Genomic DNA, 9,847 nt, shown 5'->3' with positions numbered 1-9,847 from the left:
CCTTTTTGGTCTGATTTGTTTGGTACACATTGAAAGAGAAATCAAATCACATTAGTGAGAATTGTTGCTCTTGCATAAAAGCTAGAAATTGCCTGTTTAATATCAATGATAATCTTGAGTTCCCACAAGGTAGAAAGGCAGCTAACAAGTTTTAAATAATAAATAAATATACTTCATTTGGGAACGGCTCTGTGAGCCTAAATGTGGCAGGTATGTCTGCTAAGGCTCGGATTTTGTGACCAAATATGCAAATTCATACATTTTTTAAAAAGGGAAAACATGGCCCTCTCCTCTATTTTCCTTTCTGATCTTTCCCATATGATCTTAAGTAAGCCAATTTAATTAATGAGCTCCAACGCTCTGCATCTTACACATGCTACCATTAACCAAATCCATGTATTTAGTTACATCATTTCTAATCTACTCTGGCAAAGAAGGATCTGCCCTGCAGAGAAAAAACAGAAAGATTTGCAAATTTGATCAAGAAATCAAAGTTCATTTCGCACTTTTGTGATGTTAGATTACAGCAAATATGTAATAAAATACATCCTCTTGTTTATGGTTTTAAAACATATGAATATATATACCATCTTAATTTTAATGCCCTGATGATACAGGTGTTAATTGTACTAAAACCAGTGCTGTATGCATGACCTTCGCACAGCCCGTTTGCACGACCTTCGCACAGCCTTGCATCTTTGCTGCAAACTGGTTTGACTGCTAGATTTGCCAAATTGCAGGGCATCCCCTAGTGTCCCTGCTGGCTAGAGGATAAAACTCAGCTCATGGTGGAGAAAGAGAAAAGTGGATGAAGGAACCAGTGGAGGGAGGGGGCTGGAGTTGTATAACACCACATCCTCAGAATGTTTAAAGGACGTATGGCAGGCAGCATCTCCAAGTTGCTCTCTGGCAACTTTAGTCCAAGAATGATCCGTTCACTGAGAATCTTTCCTCTCACTGGATCAATTACAATGAGCCCTGCTTGATTCCATGTCTGTGCTTTGTGGTTGAATCTGCTTGCGCTCCTCGGCTGGACACAGCTCTAAGCTTTTGAAACACGCATATTTGGCTTTGAGGAGCCACTGTGAAATGTAATTATTTGAACCAAAAATTCTTGTGCAGCTTAAAATGGATCAGTTCCAAAATGCCTATAGAATGTTGAGATGTACTGAATACTAACAGAACTGCATTAAAATACACCAGTTGATGTACTCAGAAGTCTTCCTGAATGCCTTCCCCATCTCTTCTCACGTCTGCTTGCAGCCAGTTATATCGAGCCAGGGTTCTGCTGAAGGTTTGAGACCATTCTAAAGTGCAGCTAGAGAAACTCTGCTCAGCAATCTCCACCGGGTCTTAAAGCAACAGAACCCAGGGTTAGAGATGATGACAGAACTGCCATTTGAGCCACGGCTGAAAAGGAGGCCTCCGGGTATGAACTTGCAGTGGAGAAGGGAATCGTATATTCATTAACTTTTTTATTTCAACATGAACACATTTCAGTTTTTTATACAAATTAGCATCCAAACTCAACTTTACAGAAATAGCTGGGGGGACAAATAAAATCCCCTTAAAATTATCAAAGTTAACATGTTTTCTTAATTTAAAGAAAACAAAGGTGAAAATACTGGAATCTTGAGGTGAATGGAAGAAAAGAGCAGCCTTTAAAATTTCTACCATGGACTCAATCCATTTGCAATGTTTAGATTGAAGAGGGAAGATTCTGACTTAAAGACAGGGTAGATTTGCTTGTTTGGGGATCCCGACTGCCAAAATAAGTAAACCTATATTAAAGCAAATCCAAATTGTACCCAGAAATGTTGATCAAATATGAAATACTTGTATTTTAATTTTTCAGTGAAATACCATTTAAAAGTAAAACATTCTGGTGCCTGTTTTAAAAATCTTCCATGTGGGCATCTTTACCTGGAACTCAGATTTTAACACCTCCTCGTATTAGATGCAGATGCGGCTGGAATCACGGCATTCATACACAGGCTTGTATCTGCCTACCTGGGAATAATGGAGTGTGTTTTTCCTCCTTTTCACATGTTCCCTGCTCTTTCACGGGAAGCTCAAGCCAACCTATATGGGACTTTTTAATGGCCCAGGCACTGGTTAGGTTCAAACCCGCTTAAACAACACGCTTATAGCAATGTTTCAGCATTTGGTGCTAGCTTATGGCCAGAAGCAGAATTTAACGGCGAATCTACATTTTAGATTTGTGCCTAGTACAGTGCCAGTTCCCGGGGCCTACAATCCCTTTGGATTGTAAGATGTAGCCAAGAGAAGAAGCACCTGTGGCGAAGTCATCTCTGAGATCACCACCTGCAGTACCGACGCCAGCGTTATACTTTCAGGTATGTGGCGGGAGAGTTCGCTTGCTTTAAGGCATTCGCGTGGGGGACCTGACTTCCCGCGGAGGAGAGCTTCTCCCTGAGTTTCCGGCTGACCAGCTCCATGTGCCTGGCGTTCTTCCGGGCTTGCCGGAGCGACCGCTTCACTTTCTTCACTCTGTCACGCAGCTGCTTGTTGCGCTTCTCCAGGGCTGCCACCTTCTGCTGGAGCTTCTTCACGTGGTCTTCTTCTTCAAACAAGGCCTTCTGGATTGACGAGCACATCAGCTGGAAGGACAGAGGCACAGGAGGGCTGAACTAACAAATACTCCCAGAAGACATTTGCCCCCCCCCCGCCCCCTCAAGCCTGCAGCCACTTGCAGCTGCTCTGTCGTGTTTTTAATATTTATTATATCTGGTTTCTGATCAGGTGTAGTCTAGCATATGGTGTTAGAAATTGACCATTTTGAACAGCACCCACGTACTGATTCCAGTCTTGGTTTCCACTGATCACCACGGTCTCTGGTTGGTATAAAGAGAGCAGCCTCCGATCTATACTTTGCATCCTTACTTGAAACCACAAATCGTAACCATGCGGTCAAAGTTAGCAGTCTCTCTGGTCCTTTGCAGAACTTGTCTTTTACTCCTGAGGGCACAGAACTAGGGTGAGCAGGCCTCCTGGCGGGAAGGAGGGGGCCCGGTGCCTCCCTTTTCTCTGCTCCCATCATGCACATGCCCCCATGCCTGCGTGATGACGTTACTTCCGGGTATGTCACTTCCAGGCAACAACATTGCGCAGGCACTGGAGGGCGTGCACTTTGCAGTGAGCCATTTTTGCCCCAAATGGGCCTGCTACGAAGCATGGGAGCGCTCTCGGGGTGGCGTGATGATGTCATTCCTGGAAGTGATGTTGTTGCACTGCCCCAGGAGTGTGCCCGGGAGGCCCATTCCTGCCCCTTCCCCCCTCCCCTGCTGGCCAGGTGAGTGGTGGTTGGGGGAAGGGGGTGGGAACTGGGGACGTCCTGCTCCCACCGGCGGACTTGTAACCCCACGCAGAGCCCTTGCACTTAGCTTCATTCTCAGAGGCACCTGTGGAGTCGGACAGTCATCTAAGGGTCTATTCATGTGCCCTAAACACACGTTTGATTAGGGAAAATCCCAATTCAACTCGCTTTTAATGTGTGATTTGAAGTTTATCTTTAAAACAGTGGGTGGGATACAAATTGGCTCCCTCACATGCGTGGCAGGGGGAGAGTCTTCATTCCCTCCTTTCCACCCCATGTGGAAAGGACTAGCAGACTAGCAGCGAAGGGCCATGGGGGCAGGGCTAGTTGTCGTTCTGCTGCTTCCAAGTTTTTGCCCAGGCGTGGTTAGACTACCTGGGCAGATCCTGGGAAGACGCATGGAACCAACCAGCTGCAAGACAGGCAGCCCCCTCTGCAGGGCCCTTCTCTGCTAGTCGAAGCGCATGGGGTGGAGCGGAGGGAATGAAGATGCTCCTCCTCAGGGCTTTTTTTCTGGGGAAAGAGGTGCTGGAACTCAGTGGGTTGCCCTCAGAGAAAATGGTCACGTGGCTGGTGGCCCCGCCCCCTGATCTCCAGACAGAGGGGAGTTGAGATTGCTCAGCGGCGTGGAGAGCAATCTCCCCTCTGTCTGGAGATCAGGGGGCGGGGCCACCAGCCATGTGACCATTTTCAAGCGGTTCCAGAACTCCGTTCCCCCGCGTTCCAGCTGAAAAAAAGCCCTGCTCCTCCTGCAGGAGACAATCTACACCCCCCCCCACCCGTCTTAAATGTAAACTTCAGGCCACACATTAAACTCTTTCCCCAAACTAACAAAGGAGGAATGAGAGGGAAAGAAACTTCTGTGTTTGTGCTTCCCCTGGTTAGCATAGCAGTTTTGGTTGCTGCGGCACAGGACCTCTGATGCTATCTACGCCTGCTCTGGATGCTCTCCCGTCCTCACCAGGAACTGCTCACGCACGCCCCTTCTGCGTCCCTTGTGCCTCTGGGGAAGGTTGCCTGATAGGTTGACACTTGGAGGAAAGCAGAAAATGGAGGCGAGAATCCGCATGCGCGAGACACGAGGGATGTTGCGAGGTCATGGCAAGATCCCCTCCTCCAAACCACGGTTCAGAACATGAAATCCAAACGTGATCTACAGTTGCAACAGGGTGCCAGTAGCAGGATCCTAAAGAACCATTTTCAAGTTTAAAAAATTAGTAAATTAACCAACTTTTAAAAAGAGAGTATTAATAAAAGATGCTTAAACAAATGCATCAATACTTAGCACTTTTCTAAAACAGCCACCTCTGCACCAGCCTACTCCAATACCTCAGCCTGTTCTGGGCTGCCTTTCTTGACATTTGCTGTATGACTCATTTCTTTCTCTGCCTGGATTTCATTCCATTTCATTTCTTTTTCTGCCTTCTGTGGCAGACCTACAGATAGTATTATTTTTAAAAACTCTGAGCAGTTGTACAGCGCACTGGTTGTAGACCAGAGAAACACACGGCTGCCACGGAAACAGGGGCCCTCTGTCAAGTTCTGCCATACTACATTATGCGTGGTCAAGGGGCCCCCTGGATCCACAAGTGGCCCAAGTGGAAGGCCAGGAGAAACATGCTCGAAACTGGGGAGTGAAATCTCACTTACCTGGGAGTAAAGATTTTTTTCTTTTTGAATATTTTTTATTTTGGGAGGGAAGGCATGGCCCGATTTTGTCAGCTCTCAGAAGCTAGGCAGGGTTGGTACTTGGATGGGTGACCCCCAAGGCTTTTTTTCAGCGGGAATGTGGGGGAACGGAGTTCCGGAACCTCTTGAAAATGGCCACATGGCTGGTGGCCCCGCCCCCTGATCTCCAGGCAGAGGGGAGTTGAGATTGCTCAGCAGCAGGGAGGGCAATCTCAACTCCCCTCTGTCTGGAGATCAGGGGGCGGGGCCACCAGCCATGTGGCCATTTTCTCCGAGGGCAACCCACTGAGTTCCACCACCTCTTTCCCCAGAAAAAAAGCCCTAGCAACCCCCAAGAAAGACTCTGCAGAGGAAGGCCCTGGCAAACCCCCTCCGCTTCTCACTCGCCTTGAAAGCCCCCTGCTGGGGTTGCCACAAGTCATTTGTGACTTGATGGCACTTTACGCACAAGCACATTTTTTATTTTATTTTAGTTTTCACTTTTGGTATGGGGTAGGGACTGTTTTGATGGGTAGCTGCTGGCTGATTTACAGAGTTATTGTTCTATTTATTGTTTAATAAATTTTCTGCTGTGTGTGCTTCTTCGTTCATTATAAGCTATGCATATGGACATATCTATATTTATATAGATTTGCCAACAGTGCTTTTGTATTTGTTGCCAGCATTGTTTTTCTTGGGTTTTTTGTCATTACTTTTCACTAATAAAATAAACATATTAATGTCTTTTTAAAAGTTCCCAGCCCTACCAGGTATTAAACAGGAAGTCAACCCTGCAAGGTAGGACACCTGCAGACTGGATTTCACAAAACAACTATTTGGATAGCTGTGACCAAAATAGGCCAGATTAATGAACTCAGATTGAAGCACTGAACTCCAAATAAGTATAATGAATAAGCATAATGAATAGAGTTTATTAAGAAGAGTGTAAAAGAATACAAACATAGAAGTATGCAAACAGGAAAAGAGAATAACAGAAGCTGAATAACTGTCCTAGGAGGCAACGATGACGCAGTAATGTGGTTGATTGGCATAAAATACAGAGCAGGCAAAACAGATTTGGGGGACTAGGATCCAGCCCTATGGATCAGGTTCCATGAACAGGCATGGGCGGGGGGGGGGGGTCTGTTCCCAGCTCACCAGGCAGTCAGTAATAATAACATTAATAATAATAACATTCAATTTATATACTGCCTTTCAGGACAACTTAATGCCCACTCAAGCGGTTTACAAAGTATGTTATTATCCTCACAACAAACACCCTGTGAGGCGGGTGGGGCTGAGAGTGCTCTGGAAGAGCTGTGACTGACCCAAGGTCACCCAGCTGGCTTCAAGCGGAGGAGAGGGGGATTAAACCCAGTTCTCCAGATTAGAGTCCCGCGCTCTTAACCACTACACCTAACTGGATCTCCAGTGAAAATCTGAGTGTTTCACTTCCTAGTTAGGAGCAGGGCAGCAGGACTGCCAGCCTAGAAATTTCTGCTGGGAAAACTCCTTTAAAAAAGTTTCATGAACTTCTGCTCTGTGAGTTCAATTGTTAGATAAATCTGGAAAGGGATTATTCTGTCCAAGTGCTCATTTTTTGAAACTGTGGAACTGCAAAGTTAGTGTGTTAATCTAATATGCTGATCAACTGATGTGTGAATGGGGGAAATAATCTCTTTGCGTTTCTTGAGTACCTTTTTATGTAGTTTTCAAACTCTGTCCCCTCCCCACTCCCAGTCTTTTATATGTTTTCAAAAGGCCCAGCAATTTAGATAAACGCTCATTGGCTGAGAGATTCTGCAAGATCCCAGTAAAAAATAGTATCACCTGCTGCATGAATAATGGATAATTATATGTTGTTATGTCTATTTTTTCATTCTCTGGTCATATTTTTGAGCAAGCTGAAGTGAGGTGGGTGGGTGGAGGGAGAAGGGAATAATTATTTCTTTGCCTGTTAAAAGCACCAGCAGCTTTCGACCCACTATAGAATCACCTGGTGGAACAGGCATCCACAACGAATGAATTTGGTTCTTTCACTGTATCTAATTTGCTATATGGGGGTCCCAGGTCCCATGACTCCCCCGGCGGGAGATTGGGAGCCTGGCACTTGCCCTGCCACATCCCCGGATGCAAGCTCGGCTTGTGTGATGACGTCACTTCTGGGAAGTGATGTCATCACATGGGTCAAAGGGTGGCCCCACAGGTCCAAAGGCATGCCCGCACTCACCGAGGGACTCGATTTGGCCTGAAACGGGCCCACTGTGGGGCATGATTCAGGCAGCTGTGCATGCGGGAGCATGCTGCACCGCCCGGGGGGGTGCCCTGGGAAGCGTGCCCCCCCACCCCCTATGGAAGCTGCTTTTAAAAACAGGAGCCAAGGCTTTTGTGGGTGGGGGCCTCTGATTCAGACAAGATGGCCTTCAGCCAGGATCCACCTGTTGCACTGAACACCCAAGTGCTGTTCAGACACAGTTCCTGCTGCTCATGTGCTAAATAGCTTCTTTATTGAGGAGAAGGAAATGGGCCGTTTCTGTGTTCCCTCCTGCCCATCTCAGAATTGCTTATTTTATCCCCCTTTCGTCCCATTGCAGGACGAGGTTCGTCCCACCTGTGCCATGAAGCTGTCTTTATGGCTTGGCCGAGTCACATCTTCTCACAAAGTTGTTCTGAGGTTAAACAGAGGAGGAGAGAACCAGTAACGCTGCCTCAAGTTCTCTGGGGGCGTGCAATAAGGTGAGAGAGAGTTGAAGAGACTGAGTGGCCGAAACTGTTTCAAGATGTATCCCATGTTTACACAGGGGAACCGAACAGAAGGGTGGATAAAGGATAAAGGGTGCAGAAGGGAGGCCTTCTTCATTCCTCTTTTACACATTTTCTCCCTAAAATCGTACAACCAATTCTTATCCTCTTCTTAGAAATGTTGAATCTGTTTTGAAACCATTCCAATTTTGATCAGTAAGAAATTTGGAGGGGCAGGATTGGAAGGTCTGCAGTATTTCAGAATTTCACTCTGTAAATGCTCAGAGGCAAGTAGTGTCTTCCCAAACCTTCCTATCCCTCTGCCAGAGTGTGACATAAAAAGGGGGTGCAAGGGGTGAAGTTACAGAAAGATACATTGATTCCCCCCCCAAAGAGAAACACCTCTATAAAAAGAAAATCAATGGAATCAAGGGCTATATAATATTATAAAAAGTGAATTTTGAGAAAAGAATTCCCCCCCATAACAACACTAAGAAGAGGGAAGTTGAGTTTGTGCATCTTTGCTAATAATGGGGGGGGGGGGGCGCTGCAGCCCCTGAAATCCCCTCTTTTGCACATCTCTTAAAAGGCACAGCAACCCTTTGCTTGTGGTGACCCTAAATGTGACCCTGAGTTAGAAGAAAATGAAAGATGCTGATTTCAGCATGTAAAAGTCAATATGCAGCGGGAATGGTCAGCACACCTGGTGGCAGAGTTACCAACTCCTGGGTAGAAAATTCCTGGAGATTTGGGGGTGGAGCTTGGGGAGCGCAAAATTTGGGGAGGAGAGGGCCTTCAGCAGGGTATAAAGTCCTGGGGTCTGCCCCCCATTTTCTCCTGGGGAGCTGATCTCTGCTGCCTGGAGATCAATTGTAATTCCAGGAGATCTTCAGCCACCACCTGGAGGTTGGCAGCTCTACCTGGTGGGAAACTGAGTTCAAGGTGTTTCTGTTACTGTCTTTTAAAGCTATGAACTTGAAGATATTCTTGAATTAATGTCAAGACAACTACTGAAGGCTCGGAAGTGAACAAGATGATTGAATGATGTTTGTGGCAGGTTCCTACATAGCTCCTCACCTCTTCCCATGACTATCGAACCCAGAATAAGTTACATAAAATAGCTTTTAAAAACATAATAAACTATGCAAAATAAGAGACGTTCATATTTGCTCAGTTTATGCACGTTGCAGTAATAAGCGCGTTGAGAGTTGAGTACAGAGTTGAGTACAGAGTTGAGATGGCGTGGGCAGGTACTTTCAATATTGTAAGTAAGGAGCATTTTGTAAGCGTGAAATATGCCTTGCCCAGTCTTTTCTGCAGTCCAAATGGGAATCTGAGGCCCAAAGACCACTCAGTGTGTTCATGGCTGAGATGAGCTTAGAACGGGGCTGTTAACTCGCATCTAAGAGCAGAACCACAAGTGACAAAAGGCACAGATTGGACACTTGTCAGCTTCCCTCAAGTTTTGATGGGAAATGTAGGCAGCTTGGCGGAATGTTGGACAAGTGACAGTTGAAAAGTCCATTGGACAGCAGTCGGAGAGCCAAGCTGCGAGACCAGGATGACTACATTTCCCATCAAAACTTGAGGGAAGCAGACAAGTGTCCAATCTGTGCCTTTTGTCACTTGTGGTTCTGCTCTAAGTTTGACAAGATTCCAGTTGGATCATTCTGACTCGAGCAGGGAGAGGCATAGGGGGGGAAAAGGCCCCGTGGAAGAATCTCTCTTTTTCCTCCTGCATCAGCACAGAGCATTTGAGTTGGCATGACGCTTCCCCCTCCTTCCTCAAAAAGCAGAGCCAAGAAAGGCAGCGATTAAATGAAGCAGGCTGGGCCTGCCCTGAGGGGCAGAAGATGGGGGACTGACCATCCTGAGAGGTGTGAGGTGGGGGAGTGGAGAGGGAAAAGATGCAGCTTTGACAATCAAAAGCCTGCGCCTTAGTTTTTAGCACATGTACCTGATTGGAAGGGTATACAAACCCGACTAGGGACTCAGGTAATGTCTTGGGATGGACTTGCCAACCTCCAGGTGGTGGCTGAAGATCTTCTGGAATTACAACTGATCTCCAAGCTAAGAGAGCAGTTCCCCAGGAGAAAAGGG

At 46.5% G+C, this 9,847-nt stretch overlaps 1 protein-coding gene across 1 annotated transcript in view; it reads right to left on the bottom strand.

The window, feature by feature from the left end:
- Positions 1–1,455: 1,455 nt before the first annotated feature.
- CCDC3 (coiled-coil domain containing 3) overlaps positions 1,456–9,847 on the bottom strand; it is a 67,540-nt gene continuing 59,148 nt past the window's right edge. Inside the window, exon 3 of the mRNA XM_054987714.1 lies at positions 1,456–2,621. Coding sequence (XP_054843689.1) covers positions 2,346–2,621 — 276 coding nt within the window. The 3' untranslated portion in view covers positions 1,456–2,345. The remainder of the gene's footprint in view (positions 2,622–9,847) is intronic.

The sequence above is a fragment of the Eublepharis macularius genome, chromosome 9 (assembly GCF_028583425.1).
Source record: "Eublepharis macularius isolate TG4126 chromosome 9, MPM_Emac_v1.0, whole genome shotgun sequence".
Classification (NCBI taxonomy): Eukaryota; Metazoa; Chordata; class Lepidosauria; order Squamata; family Eublepharidae; genus Eublepharis; species Eublepharis macularius.
The sequence above is the reverse complement of the archived record's forward strand: the minus strand, read 5'-3'. Positions and strand labels throughout refer to the sequence as shown.